The sequence below is a fragment of the Schistocerca cancellata genome, chromosome 11, assembly GCF_023864275.1.
Source record: "Schistocerca cancellata isolate TAMUIC-IGC-003103 chromosome 11, iqSchCanc2.1, whole genome shotgun sequence".
Classification (NCBI taxonomy): Eukaryota; Metazoa; Arthropoda; class Insecta; order Orthoptera; family Acrididae; genus Schistocerca; species Schistocerca cancellata.
Window position 1 is genome coordinate 110,624,528 of NC_064636.1, and position 24,067 is coordinate 110,648,594.

The window sequence follows — 24,067 nt, forward strand, 5'->3', positions numbered from 1 at the left end:
TTAACCAAATCCAGGTACCTTCTCCTTGGTCTACCCTGAACTCATGAGTCTCTTGGGTAACCTTGCTTCTCCCATGCGTGTAACATGACCCCACCATCTAAGCCTGTTCGAACTGACTGCTACATCTATAGAGTTCATTTCCAGTTTTTCTTTGATTTCCTCATTGTGGGCAACCTCCTGCCATTGTTCCCATCTACTCATACCTGCAATCATCCTAGCTACTTTCATATCCGTAACCTCAACCTTATTGATAAGGTAACCTGAATCCACCCAGCTTTCGCTCCCATACAACAAAGTTGGTCGAAAGATTGAACGTTGCACAGATAACTTAGGTCTCGGTACTGACTTCCTTCTTGCAGAAGAGAGTAGATCGTAGCTGAGCGCTCACTGCATTAGCTTTGCTACACCTTGCTTCCAGTTCTTAAACTATGTTGCCATCCTGTGAAAATATGCATCCTAGGTACTCGAAACCGTCCACATGTTCTAACTTTGTTCCTCCTATTTGGCACTCAATCCGTTTATATCTCTTTCCCACTGACATTACTTTCGTTTTGGAGATGCTATCTTCATACCATAGTCCTTACATTTCTGATCTAGCTCTGAAATATTACTTTGCAAACTTTCAATCGAATCTGCCATCACAACTAAGTCATCTGCATATGCGAGACTACTTATTTTGTGTTCACATATCTTAATCTCGCCCAGCCAGTCTACTGTTTTCAACATATGATCCATAAATAATATGAACAACAGTGGAGACAGGTTGCAGCCTTGTCTTACCCCTGAAACTACTCTGAACCGTGAACTCAATTTACCGTCAACTCTAACTGCTGCCTGACTACCTATGTAAAGACCTTTAATTGCTTGCAAAAGTTTGCCTCCTATTCCATAATCTCATAGAACACACAATAGCTTCCTCCAAGGAACCCGGTCATATGCCTTTTCTAGATCTATAAAGCATAGATACAATTCCCTGTTCCATTCGTAACACTTCTCCATTATTTGCCGTAAGCTAAAGATCTGATCCTGACAACCTCTAAGAGGCCTAAACCCACACTGATTTTCATCCAATTTGACCTCAACTAATACACGCACTTTCCTTTCAACAATACCTGAGAACATTTTACCCACAACACTGATTAAAGAGATACCTCTGTAGTTGTTACAATCTTTTCTGTTTCCATGTTTAAAGATTGGTGTGATTACTGCTTTTGTCCAGTCTGATGGAACCTGTCCCGACTCCCATGCCATTTCAATTATCCTGTATAGCCATTTAAAACCTGACATTCCACTGTATTTGATGAGTTCCAACTTGATTTCATCCACCCCAGCCTCTTTATTGCACTGCAATCTATTGATTGGTTTAAGAATCATGAAAGAAGGTTGTATACATGGAAGAACCCTGGAGATACTAAAAGGTATCAGATAGATTATATAATGGCAAGACAGAGATTTAGGAACCAGGTTTTAAACTGAGAGACATTTCCGGGGGCAGATGTTGACTCTGACCACAATCTATTGGTTATGAACTGTAGATTAAAACTGAAGAAACTGCAAAAAGGTGGGAATTTAAGGAGATGGGACCTGGATAAACTGAAAGAACCAGAGGTTGTACAGAGTTTCAGGGAGAGCATAAGGGAACAATTGACAGGAATGGGAGAACGAAATACAGTAGAAGAAGAATGGGTAACTTTGAGGGATGAAATAGTGAAGGCAGCAGAAGATCAAGTAGGTAAAAAGATGAGGGCTAGTAGAAACCCTTGGGTAACATAAGAAATATTGAATTTAATTGCTGAAAGAAGAAAATATAAAAACACAGTAAATGAAGCAGGAAAAAAGGAATACAAACGTCTCAAAAATGATATCGACAGGAAGTGCAAAATGGCTAAGCAGGGTTGGCTAGAGGACAAATGTAAGGACGTAGAGGCTTATCTCACTAGGGATAAGATAGATACTGCGTACAGGAAAATTAAAGAGACCTTTGGAGAAAGGAGAACCACTGAAAGACCTGAGTCGAAACAAGGCACCCGGAGTAGACAACGTTCCATTAGAACTACTGACAGCCTTGGGAGAGCCAGTCCTGACAAAACTCTACCATCTCGTGAGCAAGATGTATGATACAGGCGAAATACCCTAAGACTTCAAGAAGAATATAATAATTCCAATCCCAAAGAAAGCAGTTGTTGACAGATGTGAAAATTACCGAACTATCAGTTCAATAAGTCACAGCTGCAAAATACTAACGCGAATTCTTTACAGACGAATGGAAAAACTGATAGAAGCTGACACGTGAGGCAATACTGACCCTACGACTTATCTTAGAAGAAAGATTAAGGAAAGGCAAGCCTACGTTTCTAGCATTTGTAGACTTAGAGAAAGCTTTTGACAATGTTGATTGGAATACTCTCTTTCGAATTCTAAAAGTGGCAGCGGTAAAATACAGGGAGCGAAAGGCTATTTACAATTTGTACAGAAACCAGATGGCAGTTATAAGAGTTGACGGACATGAAAGGGAAGCAGTGGTTGGGAAGGAAGTGAGACAGGGTTGTAGCCTCTCCCCGATCCTATTCAATCTGTATATTGAGCAAGCAGTAAAGGAAACAAAAGAAAAATTTGGAGTAGTCCATGGAGAAGAAATAAAAACTTTGAGGTTTGCTGATGACATAGTAATTCTGTCAGCGACAGCAAAGGACTTGGAAGAGCAGTTGAACGGAGTGGACAGTGTCTTGAAAGGAGGGTATAAGATGAACATCAACAAAAGTAAAGCGAGGACATTGGAATGCAGTCGAATTAAATCAGGTGATGCTGAGGGAATTAGATTAGGAAATGAGACACTTAAAGTAGTAAAGGAGTTTTGCTATTTGGGGAGCAAAATAATTGATGATGGTCAAAGTAGAGAGGATATAACATGTAGACTGGCAATGGCAAGAAAAGCATTTCTGAAGAAGAGAAATTTGTTAACATTGAGTATTGATTTAAGTGTCAGGAAGTCGTTTCTGAAAGTATTTGTATGGAGTGTAGCCATGTATGGAAGTGAAACGTGGACGATAAATTATTTGGACAAGAAGAGAATAGAAGCTTTCGAAATGTGGTACTACAAAAGGATGCTGGAGATCAGATGGGTAGATCACATAACTAATGAGGAGGTATTGAATAGAATTGTGGAGAAGCGGAGTTTGTGGCACAACTTGACAAGAAGAAGGGACCAGTTGGTAGGACATGTTCTGAGGCATCAAGGTATCACCAATTTAGTACTGGAGGGCAGTGTGGAGGGAAAAATTATAGAGGGAGACCAAGAGATGAATACACTAAGCAGATTCAGAAGGATGTAGGTTGCAGTTAGTACTGGAAGATGAAGAAGCACAGGATAGAGTGGCATGGAGAGCTGCATCAAACCAGTCTCAGGACTGAAGACTACAACAACAACAACAACAACAACAACATCTATTGACCATTTTCTCTACTTCCTCAAATGTGATCTCCTATTTCCACCATCATTCCCATCCCACTCTACATAGAAATCTGAAACATTACTGGTCATATTTTCACTTACATTGAGTAACTCTTCAAAATATTCCCTCCATCTGCCCAAGGCATCAACAGGATTCACCAGCAGTTTTCCTGACCTGTCCAAAATACTTGTCATTTCCTTCTTACCTCCCTTTCGAAGACTGCGAATTACACTCCAGAATGATTTTCCAGCAGCTTGACCCAATATCTCCAACCTTGGCTGCTGCAATTACCAGTTTGGCTTTGTTTCTTTCTTCAACATAACTTTCTCTTCCAGCAGTGTCTCCTCAAAAACTGTTCAGCAAACATTGCTTCACCTGGGCCTCTGCCTCAGATGCCTGGTTCATGTCCCCGTGCTGACTGCTCTTCATCGGTGTCGAAGGCTGGAATTTGCGTGCGAATACTGCAAAACGACCACTGAGTGGCAGCGGGTGATCTTTTCAGATGAATCACACTTTATGCTCCACTGGACAGACGGATGGATGTTAGCACATACAGAGTTAAACATCTGAAAGAAACCACCCTGCAATCAGGAGAGAGCCTTATGGTCTGGGGAATGTTTTCATGGCATTCCCTGGGTGATTTTCTCATTCTGGAAGGCACAAAGGATCAACACAAGTATGCATCTACCCCTGCGGACCATGTCCACTCCTACATGTGTTTTATTTTCCCTCTGCATTACGGCATCTACTGGTAGGAGAATGCAACGTGTCACACAGCTCACAGTGTACGTGCACAGTTCAAAGGACACCTTTACTGTACTCCCCTTTCCACCAAACTCTCAAGATTTAAACCTAATCGAGGATCTACATCTACATTTATACTACGCAAGCCACTCAACAGTGTGTGGCGGAGGACACTTTACGTGCCACTGTATATTACCTCCCTTTTCTGTTCCAATCGCGTATGGTTCGCAGGAAGAACGACTGCCGGAAAGCCTCCGTGCACACTCGAATATCTCTAATTTTACGTTCGTCATCTCCTCGGGAGGTATAAGTAGGGGGAAGCAATATATTCGATATCTCATCCAGAAACGCACGCTCTCGAAACCTGGACAGCCAGCTACACCGTGATGCAGAGCGGCTCTCTTGCAGAGTCTGTCACTTGAGTTTGTTAAATATCTCCGTAACGCTATCACGGTTACCAAATAACCCTGTGACGAAACGCGCCGCTCTTCTTTGGATCTTCTCTATCTCCTGTGTCAACCTGGCCTGGTACGGATCCCACTCTGATGAGCAATACTCGAGTATAGGTCGAACGAGTGTTTTGTAAGCCACCTCCTTTGTTGATGGACTACATTTTCTAAGGACTCTCCCAATGAATCTCAACCTGGTACCCACCTTACCAACAATTAATTTTATATGATCATCCATTTCAAATCGTTCCGCATGCATACTCCCAGATATTTTACAGAAGTAACTGCTAACAGTGTTTGTTCCGCTATCATATAATCATACAATAAAGGATCCTTCTTTCTTATATGTGGGATCACCTTGGCATAGCTTCACATCCCTGGAGGTACCTCACAGAACCTCAGTGACACACTTCCTGCACATCTCACAGCCAAGCTGCAAAAAATGGTTCTTCAGGCTTCTGACAGATGGTCACATTAATGTGACTGGACAGTGTATAATACTCTCACTGCAAATGAATGTGTTCCATGCACTTTCTAGCCCATTACAAACCTTTCTAACCACCTTGGCAGCATGTACGTAAATTTTGCCAATTATTTCACTCTTTCTTCTCATTTAGCCTCACAAGGTTAAATTAACTCTTTTCTAGGACTCTCCACAACAGAAAATTGTTAAGAACTGAACTTGGAACCTACAGTCCAATACAGAAGCATCCGATTCCGCCCGTCTGCTTTGACCCATGACGTCACAAATATGGCAGAAATGACTGTAAACTACGATTCCAATATGGCACATATAAAGTCATTACGTACACATTATGAGGACGAAAATACATCGAAAAACAAACACACACACTTTCCGCATAAAAACCTAATGACACTAACGGGACAAACGCGGAAAAATGGGGTGTTTTTGGGTGGGGGAAAACTAAATATAAACAAAGTTAGACACCCACCCCCATACAAAACCACACAAAACGATGAAAAAAACCAACATCACAAAACTCCCCAAATACCGCTAAACACATCATCTCGAATCGGACACTTCCCTTGACCTATACAGCTTAACAATAGCTTCCAATCCCATAAATTAGTATCAAACACTTCCCTTGGCAGCTTCCAATCCCATAAATTAGGTACAAACACTTCCCTTGGCCTATATAGCTTAAAAACATCTCCCGATACCAACATACCCAGCTACACATTGGGATCGAACACTTCCCTTGACCTGCGCAGCGTTAATTTTATCCGTCATATCCATTCCTGAACAAAAACAACAACCGATTAATTTTACTAAAATTACCACATGACGTACAGCGAACAACACTAAATTAACCTTGACACAAAATCGTTAACTCACTGAAACAAATTCCACTACAAACACAGCCGACACTCGAACAATTCTTGATAATGAGCAAATGTGAACTGAGCCCATTACACCACACGAATGAAAACCCTGAACATACCACCAGAGAGCACAACAAAACACAACACGACGACATCTACAAACACGCCACACTCACAAACCAAACTCCACAGCGTCATGACGTCACACACGTCAACACCCTTACGTCACGGGTCAAAGTCGACGCATGGGATCGGATGCTTCTGTCGACCCCAATTACGCTAACAACTAAACGAGTGGGTTGGTCATGGGGAAACTACTGTTAACTAGACACATCTTTATGCTGCTAATCTATCAAGTAATTGCATTTTCTTTCCAGCTGTTATCTGTGGATGCACTGGGTTACTCCACAATGTGATACTAACAGAGAAAACAGTGTGAAAATAAGAAAAGTAAATGAGATTTTGTATTTCAGTGTAAAGAGCAGTGGAGATCATTCTTGGAGCCAAGTTACTTATCATGTCATTTAATTTCTGTTTAACAGGATGATACAGAGGCAGAAATTATTAAATTTCTTTAGATGTTGAGATAGGGTCAGAGCACAAAATTTTCAACACAAACGTTAACACAACAATCAAAATTATGTACAGTGGGGTAAGACAGGTATGAACAGCATTTTAATAAATACATCATTAACTAACAATAATACATATCCAGAAAATGTCGTATGTGTTGTACAATCACAAATAATACTACACTATATAGCCTGAGGTCTAGCTTAGGTTGAAAGGTAATACGTATATTGTGGGTTGGTGTGGCCAATGAATATGTCACACAATAAGAAGCTTTATTGCAGAATGAACACTGTGGTGACAGACAGATACGTAGCATTGGCCAAGGTCTAGGTTATGTTGGAAGGTTATAATTTGTTTGTGATTTGGTGAAGCCAAAACAATGTGAATGTAAAATAATGCTTTGTCTTGGAATATGTAACGGATTTTGCACTGTCTAAAAAAACAGCAAAGCACCAGGAACTGAAGGAATAACTGCAAAACTGTTGAAAAATGGGGGAATTGGTCTCCATAAACTTACCATGCAGATATAAAATCAGGAAAGAATCCCAGAAGAGTGGATCTTGGGTGTACTCCAACAAGACATAAGGAAGTACGCAAAATTTGTTTGAATTACTGAGGAATCACTCTGCTATGTGTAACCTATAAGATTCTCTCTAATATTATATAACTGTAAAAAAAAATTCTGTATTTTGCTTATTTTCATTCTATTATGTTGTATCGGATCATCCTCTGGGGTAAATCATCGAACCACGCAAAAGTTTTGAGAGTGAAGAAGTGTGTATTAAGACTCATTTGTGGTGAACATTCAAGAACATCATGTAGAAATCTGTTCAATGAACTGGGTATTATAACCACTGCTTCTCAGTATATTTATTTATTAATGAAATTTATTGCAAATAATGTGTGTGTATTTCCAACTAATACTCAATACATAGTATCAACACTAGGAATACGAACAATCTACACTCATGTTCATAAATTAAGGATGATGCTGCTACATGGTGAAACAATGCTCTGGTGGGTGGTTTGCAGGTTTAAATCACCTTGACCATGCAGTGCATTTGAACTGCGGTTGTCATATGGTGGCGCTGGCAGCAGTCCACATACGCAGAGGTGTGTTGCTGCATGTCAGAGTACGGTGCAGCGAGTAAGTATGCAGACGTTTCAGATATGCTAATGGTGACTATGTGTTGAAAACGGCTCAAAGAACACATATTGATGACATTATGAGGGTTAGAATACTAGGGCGACTGCAGGCTGGTCAAACACAGCAGGTAGCAGCATGGGCCCTCCATGTGCCACGAAGTGTGATCTCAAGATTATGGCAATGATTCCAGTGGACAGGAAATGTGTCCAGGCACTACAATACTGGACGTCCACAGCGTATAACACCACAAGAAGTGGCAGACGGCCATGGAGTACTGCAGGTAGCCTTGCTCGGAACCTTATCGCAGCCACTGGAACAGTTGTCTCCAAACACACAGTCTACAGACAACTGAACAGACACGGTTTATTTGCCCGGAGACCTGCAAGGTGCATTCCACAGACCATCGGTCACAGGAGAGCTCGTAAAGCCTGGTGTCAAGAACACAGTACATGGTCATTGGAACAGTGGTCCCAGGTTATGTTCACGGACGAGTCCAGGTATAGTCTGAACAGTGATTCTCGCCAGGTTTTCATCTGGCGTGAACCAGGAACCAGATACTAACCCTTTAATGTCCTTGAAAGGGACCTGTATGGAGGTCGTGGTTTGATGGTGTGGGGTGGGATTATGATTGGTGCACGTACACACTTGTATGTCTTTGACAGAGAAACTGTAACAGGTCAGGTACATTGGGACGTCATTTTGCACCAGTATGTCTGCCTTTTCAGGAGTGCAGTGGGTCTCACCTTCCTCCTGATGGACGATAACGCACTGCCCCACCGAGCTGCCAGCATGGAGGAGTACCCTGAAACAGAAGATATCAGGCGAATGGAGTGGCCTGCCTGTTCTCCAGACCTAAACCCCATTGAGCATGTCTGGGATGCTCTCGGTCGACGTATCGCTGCACGTCTTCAAACCCCTACGACACTTCAGGAGCTCCGACAGGCACTGGTGCAAGAATGGGAGGCTATACCCCGGCAGCTGCTCGACCATCTGATCCAGAGTATGCCAACCCATTGTGCTGCCTTTGTACGTGTGCACGGTGATCATATCCCATACTGACGTCGGGGTACATGCGCAGGAAACAGTGGCGTATTGTAGCACATGTGTTTTGGGATGGTTTTCTCAACTTATCACCAATACCGTGGACTTACAGATTGGTGTCGTGTGTGTTCCCTATGTGCTTATGCTATTAGCGCCAGTTTTGTGTAGTGCCACATTGTGTGGCACCACATTCTGCAATTATCCTTAATTTATGAGCATGAGTGTACATGAAGACCTAAGCCACTTACTTTGGTACAAAAAGGGGTCCAATATTAAGGAAAACACATTTTCAATCAATTGCCAGCAACCATTAAAAACTTGCTTTCGGATACAGTAGAGTTTATACAGAGTATGAAAGACTTGTTGATAGGAAATTCCTTCTACATTACAAATGTATATCTTGATAGGGACTGTTAGACCAACTTATGTAAAAATCTCTGTTACATTTCAGTTTTGACAGCACTTGGTCACAACAGTCAATATTAGGTATGTTGCATATGATAGATTTATTAAAAGTGCATAAATATGTTTCATTCTGACAGTGTATTAATTCTGTAAATATTAGCTGTTCCATTTTTCTATAATGTTTTCACATATTTTGACAGTCTCATGACACAAGATCTGGGAAGTGAATATTATATTAAATGTTCCATGTTGTTTTTATGTTATACTTTTTGGCATGTTCCACACTCACTATGGAACAAACACCTAATCTAATCTAAAACAGGTTAGTCCACATGCAGAAGATATTTTGGGAGAATATCTGTGTGAATATTGGTATAGTAGGTCAACAGATCAGATATTTATACTGAGGCAAACACACGAAAAGGCATATGATTATAATATTGAGCTTCATAACCCCTTTATAGACTTCAAGCAGGCCTTCGAAAGTCTTGATAGGGCAGAAATGCTGACTGATTTGCTACTGCTTGGTATACCATTTAAGTATGTTTCAATTACCCTAGCAACATTGGCTAGTTCCAAGGCTGCAATGCAAGTGGTTGACGAACTCACTAAATTGTTTATTAGTAAAGGAGTCAGACAAGGGGACACCCTCTCTACAATGCTTTTTAATCTGACTCTTAAAGAAACCATTCGGAAGCTTCATATATCTGGTTACTTAGGCACAAAGTAAAGCCAGATGGGGGCATATGTTGCTGATGTAGCAATTATTAGCAAAAGAAGAGTTTCAGTAGAAAGAGCAATATGTGAGCTGAAAGAAGTGACACTACATAGAGGCCTCAACCTCGCTACAAAGAATTTTTTTACAGTATCATTTTTAATATTTATATTGGGGTGCACTAAACGAAAACTTAATAGAAAGGTTTGGGACAGGGGAAATTCTAAATTCCAAGGAAACAACAGTTTAGAAATCATTAATAACGTAATACTCAATATGTTGACGTTTTTAGTTGAATTAGCCACAGAGTTATTGTAACATTTAAAACCAAATACTTTTTTAAAATCTGAATGGGCGGAAAAGTACGAGATATGTTGATTCATTTATGATTCAGATCGAAGTCGCGTTTTTGTTTCCGTAATTCAATGAAAATGAGTGGTGTTTTGACACATTAATAGGTTTGAAACGGGGCTGTTCCGTTTTATTATCATTTGTTTCCAAACTAATGACATTTAACATGAGATTTCTAAATTCATACTGTCAAAGACCGACTTGTGTGTGTGTTCAAAACGTGGTTCAAAATAATACCCATGGCAACAGAAAAGAAGTTGTAAACTACTGTATGTCGGTCCACACGTAACGATTGGTCACTAAGTGACAACTCTAAAATGTACAGTAATGAGGTTTACACTAAATGAAGTCCTACATTGTGGTATAAATTCGAACTGCATTAATTATTCGTGGCGTTCACTTCCTCCAGATTTCTCTTCCACACAGCCCTTAACAAACATTAATATTAACAGATATAACTGTGACAGAGTAGCACAATTAAGATTACGTAAGTTTTTCTTATATTTGTTTTCGCTCTCACCATTCATTTCTGAAGCCCAATTCAGAGAAATCTATGGCAAGACCCGACGGAAAAGCACACCGGCACGGATTTTCCCATTTGCACGCACGCTTCTTGTTCTTCAGAGAATCACAAGGCACACAAAATACCGAGAGACAGGCACTCAAAGCTAAAAAATAGGCAGTTTCGCGCAACAACATATTCGCCGAGGACAGACTGGCCTGGACTACTCCCCGTAAAAAACAAACATTACACCTGCGAATCACGAGATCAACAGATGACAACAAGGTTGCTACATAGAGATGACAAAACAGCAACGATATTTGCGGGCACTGAACAAAAACATGGGAAAAGCGATGATGTTTTTGAATGTAAACAAGTGTCCGAAATAACCCTTTCTGTTTCTTGTGAATGTTTTATGCTGAGATATTATTTATTTGTAAATGTTACACAATTTTTTCTTACACGTGAAGAAACTTGTCAAATGCGTGCCTGTAGTTTGTCCTGGCTTCTCTGTTATAATTAGTCGACGCTGTCATGAGAGTTTGAAGAGGAATATAGCTGTTGACGCGCAAACCTTCAGTGTACTTGTGTGTTATAAACGACGAACACAAAAAAATATAAAAAGATGTCTTTCTGTGGAATGCTACTTAAAAATAAAATTGAATCACGCTCATGTTGTGCACAGATGCTTTTAAGAAACTGCACCGTCATTAACTTTAATTCCATTGCCTCCAATCTTTAGAGGAATCAGGGAAGTTCTCTACACCAGATACTTATCAATAGCCTACAGCGTAAAATGCTATCTCTATAACAGCTTATAGCTTTACTTGTTAAAGAAAAAAAAACAATAATATAAAGTGCTAGTTACACTTCTTCAATTTCACCCATATCTCTTTAATAACCTACCCTAATCAACAATAAACCTAGAGTGTTGTAGTATCTTAAATGGAGTAAGGAATTACTCAAGAAGTAATTGCTTAACCTTAAACCATACGAAAATAAGTCTAATGTACTTTCATTCATTTGGTCCATATGATCTGATATTAAACAGTGTGCTACAGATGTTGGACAAAATATATTAATATGTATTGCAGCATGTTTATTTAAAGGTCTACTTAACTGAGTGGGTGACGTGTTACACATCAACATAAATAGCAAGTTTACTGTTCTAAGTATTCTTTTTATATAAAGTAAAAATAGTGACAACAAATAAGGCTTCATGGCTTCACAAAGCTGTTTATTGTCTTGAAAAGGCTTTATACATTTGGGAAGCTTTTTGACAAGGTTGTGTGTTAGTAACACATGCAGGTTAGAGTTTGTTCTAGTGATGTTTGTGAATTTCTCTATTTTCTTTAAGTCTGCATTAGTTGGTACTGTGTGGTCTTCTAAGAATTTTACTATCTTGAGAACATCTAACCAAAGCAATGCTAGGATCTACAGGTTACAGAAAAAGGGGTTTGCAAAAGTCTTTAGTTTTGTTTCCATTAATGATGCTCATGGCTCTCTTCTGGATTCCAAAAGTGCTGAGTGAAAATTAACACGGAATATTATACCATTTTTTTAGGCCAGCCTGTATGCATGCACTTATTAGGCTGCTGATTTCTTGCTGTTGCAAGCTTGCAGCACACACAGTGCATTGATCAGTATATTTATTCCATAATTGGTTATTTTATATCATCAGTCCCAGGTATTTTAATTCAGTGTTTGTTGGTTGGTTATATATCGTTAAAAGTGGTTGAGAGGGGCATGTGTTGCATGTGGAAGCTCGTGGAAATAGTACTGAGCCCTGAGGCACACCTTGATTAACAGTTTTACTGCCATATAATCAATTATTGAACAGAGTTGTTTGTGGGTGTATGTATTTAAGTGTGTGTTATTGTTTAAGAATGAAGTATTCCATTTGTTTGTAAGTCCTCCGGTACCATACTGTTCAATTTCTTTCAGTAATGCTTCTGTGATCCACTGTGTCCGAAGGCTTTGAAAGATAATGAAATATACTTATAGTGGGTTGTTTTGTATCTAGTTGTTGTTGTTGTGGTCTTCAGTCCTGAGACTGGTTTGATGCAGCTCTCCATGCTACTCTATCCTGTGCAAGCTTCTTCATCTCCCAGTACCTTCTGCAGCCTACATCCTACTGAATCTGCTTAGTGTATTCATCTCTTGGTCTCCCTCTATGATTTTTACCTTCCACGCTGCCCTCCAATGCTAAATTTGTGATCCCTCGATGCCTCAGAACATGTCCTACCAACCGATCCCTTCTTTTTTTCAAGTTGTGCCACAAACTCCTCTTCTCCCCAATTTTATTCAATACCTCCTCATTAGTTATGCGATCTATCCATCTAATCTTCAGCATTCTTCTGTAGCACCACATTTCAAAAGCTTCTATTCTCTTCTTGTCTAAACTATTTATTGTCCATGTTTCACTTCCATACATGGCTACACTCCATACAAATACTTTCAGAAACGACTTCCTGACACTTAAATCTATACTCGATGTTAACAAATTCCACTCCTTCAGAAACGCTTTCCTTGCCATTGCCAGTCTACATTTTATATCCACTCTACTTCAACCATCATCAGTTATTTTGCTCCCCAAATAGCAAAACTCCTTTACTACTTTAAGTGTCTCATTTCCTAATCTAATTCCCTCAGCATCACCTGATTTAATTCGATGGCATTCCAATGTCCTCGCTTTACTTTTGTTGATGTTCATCTTATACCCTCCTTTCAAGACACTGTCCACTCCGTTCAACCGCTCTTCCAAGTCCTTTGCTGTCGCTGACAGAATTACTATGTCATCGGCAAACCTCAAAGTTTTTATTTCTTCTCCATGGATTTTAATACCTACTCCAAATTTTTCTTATGTTTCCTTTACTGTTTGCTCAATATACAGATTGAATAGCATCGGGGAGAGGCTACAACCCTGTCTCACTTCCTTCCCAACCACTGCTTCCCTTTCATGTCCGTCGACTCTTATAACTGCCATCTAGTTTCTGTACAAATTGTAAATAGCCTTTCGCTCCCTGTATTTTACCCCTGCCACCTTCAGAATTTGAAAGAGAGTATTCCAATCAACATTGTCAAAAGCTTTCTCTAAGTCTACAAATGCTAGAAATGTAGGTTTGCCTTTCCTTAATCTTTCTTCTAAGATAAGTCATAGGGTCAGTATTGCCTCACGTGTTCCAACATTTCTACAGAATCCAAACTGATCTTCCCTGAGGTCAGCTTCTACCAGTTTTTCCATTCGTCTGTAAAGAATTCGTGTTAGTATTTTGCAGCTGTGACTTATTGAACTGATAGTTCGGTAATTTTCACATCTTTCAACACCTGCTGTCTTTGGGATTGGAATTACTATATTCTTCTTGAAGTCTTAGGGTATTTCACCTGTCTCATACATCTTGCTCACCAGATGGTAGAGTTTTGTTAGGCCTGGCTCTCCGAAGGCTGTTAGTAGTTCTAATGGAATGTTGTCTACTCCCGGGGCCTTGTTTCGACTTAGGTCTTTCAGTGCTCTGTCAAACTCTTCACGCAGTATCATATCTCCCATTTCATCTTCATCTACATCGTCTTCCATTTCCGTATAGACCCTCTATATACTCCTTCCACCTTTCTGCTGTCCCTTTTTTGCTTAGAACTGTGTTTCCATCTGAGCTCTTGATATTCATGCAAGTGGTTCTCTTTTCTCCAAAGGTCTCGTGTGATAAGCCTCTACATCCTTACATATGTCCTCTGGCCGTCCCTGCTTAGCCATTTTGCACTTCCTGTCGACGTTTGTATTCCTTTTTGCCTGCTTCACTTACTTCATTTTTGCATTTTCTCCTTTCATCAATTAATTTCAGAATCTCTTCTGTTACCCAAGGATTTCTACTAGCCCTCGTCTTTTTACCTACTTGATCCTCTGCTGCCCTCTCTATTTCATTCCTCAAAGCTACCCATTCTTCTTCTACTGTATTTCTTTCCCCCATTCCTGTCAATTGTCCCCTTATGCTCTCCCTGAAACTCTGTACAACTTCTGGTTCTTTCAGTTTATCCAGGTCCCATCTCCTTAAATTCCCACCTTTTTGTAGTTTCTTCAGTTTTAATCTACAGCTCATAACCAATAGATTGTGGTCAGAGTCCACATCTGCCCCTGGAAATGTCTTACAATTTATAACCTGGTTCCTAAATCTCTGTCTTACCATTATATAATCTATCTGAAACCTTTTAGTATCTCCAGGGTTCTTCCATGTACACAACATTATTTCATAATTCTTGAACTAAGTGTTAGCTATGATTAAGTTATGCTCTGTGCAAAATTCTACCAGGCGGCTTCCTGTTTCATTTCTTAGCCCCAATCCATATTCACCTACTACATTTCCCTCTCTTCCTTTTCCTACTGTCGAATTCCAGTCACTCATGACTATTAAAATTTCGTCTCCCTTCACTACCTGAATAATTTCTTTTATCTCATCATACATTTCATCAATTTCTTCATCATCTGCAGAACTAGTTGGCATATAAACTTGTACTACTGTAGTAGGCATGGGCTTCGTGTCTATCTTAGCCACAATAATTTGTTCATGATGCTGTTTGTAGTGGCTTACCCGCACTCCTATTTTTTTTATTCATTATTAAACCTACTCCTGCATTACCCCTATTTGATTTTGTATTTATAACCCTGTATTCACCTGACCAAAAGTCTTGTTCCTCCTGCCACTGAAATTCACTAATTCCCACTATATCTAACTTTAACCTATCCATTTCCCTTTTTAAATTTTCTAACCTACCTGCCCGATTGTATCTAGTAGCTGTAAGTATGGTATTAATGCAGTCATAAAGCCATTTCTGTAGATCTGTTGTTTCTAAACCAGTGTTAAGATGTACTCAGTATAAATTGTTTGTCAATGAAGCCCGTCAGTTTTAGTGCATAATTTTTCCTAATATTTTAGAGAAGCAGAATGAAATTGTAATAGGCTATTGTTGTTCATGTCTTTATTATTAATACCTTTTTTGGAAACAGGAATTACTTTTGTGATTTTCATGATTCTGGGAAAGTACTTTCCTGGAATGAATAGTCGCAGAGGTGTTTATTTTATTTTATTTCTTATTTTTGAGTTCTGTGGATCCTTGACACGAATGTATCACTAGGATGTAGAACGTGTCAGGTTATTTCAGAAGCCACATGTAGATAATCATGAGGCAACCTATTTAACATATAGAAGTAGATACATGAAAAAGGACATCCCCATGTCAAAAAATTACACACAAAAATTCAGATAACAGCACAGATAATAGTACAGTAATGACAAAGATGACTGCATAAATAATAGTGCAGTAATGACATAGATGATTACATAAACAAATTTAAAGTAATTCATCTAAAAATATTCTGCCTGCAAGTGATATGTTAATCTACATAATCAGTTTTATTAGAAATGCATGAAATTAAACACAAATTCAAGAAGTATTACACATTATCAAAGAATTCCTGTAAAGAATAGAAAGAATTATCCAAAAGATAAAGATTTATCGCTGTTTTGAATTTAGTATGATCCCCAATGACTGACTTGGTATGGACAGGAAGTTTATTGAACACTTTTTATATTTGAATAATGAACTCATTTCTTTACCATGCTGAGATCTTTTAAATCTTTGTGAAGATAATGTTTTCTTGTTGTATTGTGATCATGGTATGCACTATTCATTTCGTAAATTGCGTAATATTTGTTCACGAAGCACATTAGTGACAAGATGTATTGACAAGGCATGGTGAGGATCCCCAGCTGTTGGAATAAATTTCTGCAAGAAGATCTAGGATGCACTCTACTCATAATCAGTGGTTCAGCTGTAGTATGCATGCATTTCTTGATGGTATTTGCTAGGATACCATCAGTGCCATCTGAATAAGTATTTTTGATACTCTGAAGGCTTTTTCAGCATTATTTTTAGTGACTGTAGTAATTTATATTGGCTCTATGTACATCTGATTTCTCTAGTTTACTGCTTGATGTTTTGTGTTTGGGTAATTTTAATCAATTCTGTGGCCATATTTGTAAATAATTTGTTGAAAGTGTGTAACCTCCACACGACACAGTACTCATTAAAGCCTGTTCTATGGTAAGTGAACAGGGTTCACCTTATGAGAAAGGATTTTCGTATAGACATCGACCGCGTGTACCTGAATGGTGGCAAATCAGACTTACACCCACTCTGTAATAACAATGATTCGTCAAGCAAGTTCGAAATGCAATTACACGTCAGGATGGACCAAAAGCAACCCTGAAGATGCTGCCAATTTGATAATAATATGATCGCCAGCCTAATTAGGCATTAACTGAGTTTCTTCCCTGTACAAGTTGGTATATATTCATGCAAAACAACAAGTAGTAACACTGCATAATATAGCACAATTTTAGAACCAGAAAATCTATTGAACTGATAATTTCACATTCTGTACTGATATGAAAAAACCATGAATACATAACACAACACTATAATGTATACTACAAAACTTTATACTGTCTATTAATCTGATTAAAATCGGGCATAGGTTACCCTAGAAATAGCACTTTCGAGCCACACACAAAATGTCAATTTTGATAAAGATAAAACACTGATAAATTTTGACTTTTATATTGACTTTAACTTTTGCTGGTCAAATCAATTTAGAACACTTCAGAATTCAAATGAATAAAAGGGGGGGGGGGCACCCTGAAACTGTTATGATTACTTTATTAAAAAAATTTGATTACTGAATTTATTATGCGTCGAAGATTTCCGGTATATAAGTTACTTCTCTTTTCATGTTATTTACTGCTCATTTAAATACCTTTATATCTGTCTCGAAATAATAAACTTCATTACTATATCAATATTAAAGTTATCTTTCATCTTCGTTAGACCTTCGTTATTCATTTACTGGTTCATTAACAAAACATTTCTTTAAACACCATTATAATGTAGCTAGGTCTGCAAATAATTATTATTAACACAAAATTTAATTTTTCATTTCGGGGCACTTGGATTGCACAATATTTGGAAAGGACCCTGTCTAGGTTAGTTGTGAGGATAATAAAATGATGGGAAAGTTCTGGTAAAATTTAGGTTATTATTGCACAGTTCACTCTCTGATCCATACGAATACAGTACTAAAAGTTTCAACCTGCTAGTGTCGATGCGGCGGTTGGTGGGCGGCGAGATGGTGAGGCACAGAGCACACTTACAACCACAGCTATGGCTCTTGATGTATCGGCACTTTAATTCTTCTTAGTGTCGCAATACTTTTCTATTTAGTGCCTATGGAATTTTTCAATGCTGTGTGGGCGTTGGAACAGCATACCCGAGGCTCAGTGAAGCTCTGTCTTCCAGGAGAGCCTGCTCGCTCCAGAAGGTGTTGCTCAAACCAGTGCCAAACTCCAACTATTACTGAGCCCGTTGTGCCGTGCAGTGCCCGTGTGCATTTTCCCGCAGTCGCCTACCAGCCACCTTTTATTGCTCCCTTACAGACGGGGTATTCATCCGAGGTTTTGCATTCTACATATCCTAACACATTGCCTACGTATGGGCCAGATGCACAGTTACAATTTTAAACATCTTACAACAGTTTCAACATTTGTTACATTTCAATTCTATTACAATATTACTTGACATTTGACATGAACATTAATATTCACATTGAAACTTGTTTACAGTTTTCTTAACACAATGGCATGAAACAAAACAAAAAATGAAATCAGAACATCAATTACACAAATGTATCGAAAAATCAGAAGAAAAAAATTATTTATATGTACAGTAGTACAGCGTCGTTGTTGTTACAAGTGGTTATCACAGCTTCAGGATTCATTGTTGTTTCCCTGTTGTCTTTAATTTCAATGTTTGTGTGCTTGTTTTGAGTAAACAGTCAAACTGATGGAGTGCAGTGGATTGTTGTGTATGATGATGTATGGAACTAAAATTGGATGAGACAGGGGAAAAAAAAAATAGCTTATGCAGTGAAAACAATGTCACAAGTTCCGAAGTATGAGCATATGTGTATGGACTATTTAGCACTAGTGTTTCCATAGCTCACATGTGCAGTTGAAGTAGGGGAGTGTGTTGCAGGCATGCATACAAGCAGAGTATTTATCCTTAAAAAATGGCAGTTAGGCTTCTGTGCAGTCACAGATATAAAGAGTCATGTAAAGGGATATTCAAGAGTAAGAAATTACTTACACTTTTATCAATATATATTTCTAAACCTCTACAACTAAATTTGAAATACAAGTGGTACAATAATTGAAACAAATTTGTAAGTCAGGAGAAATGATTATCAACTGGCAAGACAAAATACACAAGGTGCAGACAACAGTCCGTTTCACATTTATGTCAAATTGTTTAACAAACATCCAAAGTACTTGAACAGCTCAAAAGAAAGTTTTTTAAAGTAACATCTTACTAGCACTATTTTTACACAAGGATATTAAGGAATGCTTCTCAGAGAAGTAGACTACCTTCAATTGAAGGTCATTGAGATGCACTGACGATGTAAGAAAAGACAGATTACTATGTACCGTAAAGAAGACATGTCAAGTTGCACACAAACACAATTAAAAGACACTCATATAAAGTTTTCAGCTACAGCCTTTATCAGTAAAATAAACACAACACAAAACACACACACACACACACACGCACAAAAGTAAGCAAGCATGCCTCACCCTCATGCACACATGACCTCCAACTCCAGCATCCCATGATGGAATTCCAGCAGTCATGTGTGCATAAGGTATGCTTGCTTGTGTATGTGTCTTTTACTGATGAAAGCTGTGGCTGAAAACTTTATGTGAATGTTTTTTAATTGTGCCTGTGTGCAACTTGACATGTCTTCTTTACAGGTACATAGCAACATGTGTTTTTCTATATATATAATAGAAGGAAACATTCCACGTGGGAAAAATATATCTAAAAACAAAGATGATATGACTTACCAAATGAAAGCGCTGGCACGTCGATAGACACACAAACAAACACAAACATACGCACAAAATTCTAGCTTTCGCAACCAACGGCTGCTTCGTCAGGAAAGAGGGAAGGAGAGGGAAAGACGAAAGGATGTGGGTTTTAAGGGAGAGGGTAAGGAGTCATTCCAATCCCGGGAGCGGAAAGACTTACCTTAGGGGGAAAATGTCTGCTTTGTCTGTATACGTGTGTCTTTCCCCATATATATTGTTTTTGTAATTGTTCCCAGCAAATAACTTTTGACATCATTGAGGAACCACGGAACCCTACTTAATATTTTGGTAGAAAAGCGGTCCAGATCACAGCAAATTATTTATTTTTAAGTCTGGTAACCGTTTTTGGCCTATATGACCATCTTCAGACCAGGGACTCTGAAATATAATGACCGCCATGTATTGCAAAACTCATTCATCTTAAAAATTAACATAAAAGCTAGATAGTTATAAAATAAAATGATGTGTATATGTAGATGATACAAAGAGCAGGTCACAGACCTGCTTCGAATCCCACCTGTACCAGCCACCAACTGCTAAATGGCTAGCAAATGATTTTTGCTGTAGAGAGGAAGCTCCATCATGTGCAGTTACTGGCATTAAAAATAAATAATTTGTTGTGATCTGGACTGTTTTTTTTTTTTTTTTTTCAAAATGTTCCAGGAAAGTTATGAGATGGATTGTAACAAATATCCATAGTCCAAAACAAATAATATCAGTCAAATTCTAAACTTAGACCTAGCATTTTGTTTACATATGTACAGCTTTTATTTCATCCATTCACACATCATAGAGGAGAGCCTTCAGATATGTGCAAGGAGTCAAGTTATACACTAACAGGTGGAAGCAACCATTCTTGGCTGCTTCTGTAAAGTACACTGCTAACAAACTATGTCTGGCAGTAGTTTACTCAAACTTATAACTAAGGTAATTACATCCAGATTACTTTATATATGTATGTTAGCAGTAAAATAGCTACTTAAAAAAAGAAAGAAAGCCATTGCTCCTTCTACACTACTCAGCTGCTATTATTATCTAAAGCTTTAAATAAAGCATTCTAACTTTACATTATCTGATACATACTTTAGAGTTAAGCAGAATTACATTCCAAAGTCCAGGTATTCAGACATATTGCAGAAGAAGCTAATGAGGTATTCTTTTACTTAATTTCTGAATATTTGGTGATGTTCAATTGTTTCCTGCCTGATGTCTCCTGGCAATCTTTTACAGACTTTGCACCAGAATAAAAGTCCATTCTGAACCATAAAGAGAGATGCATAGACTATACGTAAATTATATCTAGTTTTAGTATTCTGGCTGTGAAACGCCAAGTTCATCATAAATCCATTCTTGTTGTTGTGGTCTTCACTGCAAAGCTGGTTTGACTCAGCTCTCAATGCTCTCTATCCTGTACAAGCCTCTTCATCTCCATATAACTATCGCAGCCTACATCTTTCCGAATCTGCTTACTGTATTCACTTTTTGATCTCCCTCTACAACTTTTACCCCCCACACATCCCTCCAATACCAAATTGGTGATCACTTCATGTCTCAGAATGCGTCCTATCAACTGATTCCTTCTTCTAGTCAGGTTGTGCCACAAATTTCTTTTCTTCATAGTTCTGTTGAGTATGTCCTCATTAGTTAGTGATCTACCAATCTAATCTGTAGCATTCTTCTCTAGCACTACATTTCAAAAGTTACTCTCTTCTTGTCCATGTTTCACTTCCATACAAGGCAACACTTGAGACAGAACTGTCAGAAAAGACTTCCTAACACATCAATCTGTGTTTGATGTTAACAAATTTATCTTCTACAGAAATGTCTTTCTTGCCATTGCTTGTCTACATTTTATATCCTTTCTACTTCAGCTGCATTCAGTTATTTTGCTGCACAAACAGCAAAACTCATAGACTACTTCTACTGTCTCATTAATTAGCTGCAGGTATTTTTCTAGATCTATCAAAAGCCTTTGACATCCTGGACCATAACATTCTGCGCAAAAAATTAGAAAGACGAGAAGTAAGAGGTGTAGCACATAGCTGGTTGTGTTCATACCTAAAAAACTGCAAGCAGAAAGTATAACTTCAGTATGAATTCAACAAAATGAATAAAACGAGAAACAACTCCTTTCTTTCTAGGGAATTACCAACAAAATATGGTGTACCACAGGGCTCAATCTTAGGTCCACTACTCTACTTGATTTATGTAGACGACTTAGTTGAATATATGAGTCCCACAAAAACTATCCTGTTTGCCGATGACACCAGCATATTGCTCACTGGATCCAGTCTAGGAACTCTGCGGTCCACAGCAAAGTTCTATGAAAAGACTTTCTGAGTGGTTCACCAAAAAACAAACTCATTATAAATACTGAAAAAACTGTGTGTGTCGATTTTTATTTAATTCCTCCGACTAATCAAATGTCTATTCAAGCCCAATTAAAAATTGATCCCCTAGAAAATGTAAGTGTCGCAAAATTCTTGGGTCTGTGGGTTCAGCAAGACTTAAAGTGGGACACACATATAAATAACTTGTGTAGAAAACTATCATCTGTGTACTATGGCCTAAGAATTTTAAAGGCTACAATAAGCGAAACAACAGTACTGCAGCATACTATGCACAGTTCCACTCACTAGTCCGATATGGGATCATTTTCTGGGGGTACTCAACTCACCGTGTAAAGGTTTTTAGAATGCTTTAAGAATAATGAGTGGCCTTAAAAAGATGGAGTCCTGTAAATCCCATTTTACTGAGCTTGGTGTTCTGAATGTTCCAAGTTTATTCATTTATGAAACTATCTTGTTCACTAGGGACTACCTTCTGGAAACAGGCAAACTGCTACAGAACAAAAATGTACATAACTATAGTACCAGAGGGGAATCAAATATACATCAAAAATATCACAAAACAACCACCTATCCGAGGAGTATAATTAACATTGGTGTAATACTACACAATAAGATACCAGAGTAAATAAAAAAATACTACTCATCCAATATTTAAAGCTAAACTAAAGGAATTTCTAATAAAGCACTGTTTCTATTCTGTCAGAGAATTTCTGAATAAGTAACAAAATTAATTGTAATAGGTATCTAATTTTAATTTGCCTACTATTTTGAAAATACTATGTATTATTGTAACTTATCTTTGACCTATCCAATATCAATTGTACAATTTGTGCTATATGATAAAACTGGACCAATAAAAATCAATTCAAATCATTTCCTAATCTAGTTCCCTGTACATATATAGCAGTAACCATGAATCATGGATATCACCCTTGGTGGAGACACAGATAGCCACACTGTAGGTGCATCCACAATGGAGGGGTATCTGTTAAGAGGTCAGATGAGTGTGTGGTTCCTGAAGAGGAGCAGCAGCCTTTTCAGTAGCTGCAGGGACATCAGTCTTAATGACTGATTGAACTGGACTAGCAGCATCAACCAAAACGGCTTTGCTGTGTTGATATTGAAAGCGAGGGGAATCTACAACCGAAATTTTTCCTGAGGGCTTGCAGCTCTGCTATATGGTTAAATGAGTATGGCATCCTCTTGGGTAAAATATTTTGGAGGTAAAATAGCCCCTCATTTGGATATCTGGGTGGGGACTACTCAGGAGGACGTATTTATCAGGAGAAACAAAATTGGCATTATACGGATTGCAGCATGAAATGTCAGATCCCTTAATCGGGCAGGTAAGTCAGAAAATTTAAAGAGGGAAACGGGTAGGTTAAAGTTAGATATATTGGGAATTAGTGAAGTTCAATGTCAAGAGGAACAAGACTTCTGGTCAGGTGAATACAGGGTTATGAATACAAAATCAAATAGGGGTAATGCAAAAGTTGGTTTAATAATTAATTAAAAAATAGGAATGTGGATAAGCTACTACAAACAGCATAGTGAATGCATTATTGTAGCCAAGATAGACATGAAGCCTGCACCCACCACAGTAGTGCAAGTTTATATGCTAACTAGCTCTGCAGCTGATGCAGAGATTGAAGAAATGTATGATGAGATAGAAATTATTCAAATAGTTAAGGGAGACGAAAATTTAATAGTCATGGGAGACTGGAATTCAATAGTAGGGAAAGGAAGAGAAGGAAAAATTGTAGGTGGATATGGACTGGGGGTAAGGAATGAAAGAGGAAGCCGCCTTGTAGAATTTTGCACAGAGCGTAACTTAATCATAGATAACACTTGGTTTAAGAATCATAAAAGAAGGTTGTATACATAGAAGAGGTCTGGAGACACTGGAAGGTTTCAGATTGATTACATAATGGTTAGACAGAAATTTAGGAACCAAGTTTTACATTGTAAGACATTTCCAGGGGCAGATGTGAACTTTGACCAAAATATATTAGTTATGAACT

General features: G+C 38.4%; 1 protein-coding gene across 1 annotated transcript in view; it reads right to left on the minus strand.

The window, feature by feature from the left end:
* Nucleotides 1–10,982, minus strand: part of LOC126108748 (cation-dependent mannose-6-phosphate receptor-like) — a 143,395-nt gene extending 132,413 nt beyond the window's left edge. The window contains exon 1 of the mRNA XM_049914092.1: nucleotides 10,742–10,982. Within this exon, the coding sequence (XP_049770049.1) occupies nucleotides 10,742–10,920 (179 nt within the window). The 5' untranslated portion in view covers nucleotides 10,921–10,982. The remainder of the gene's footprint in view (nucleotides 1–10,741) is intronic.
* Nucleotides 10,983–24,067: the final 13,085 nt, after the last annotated feature.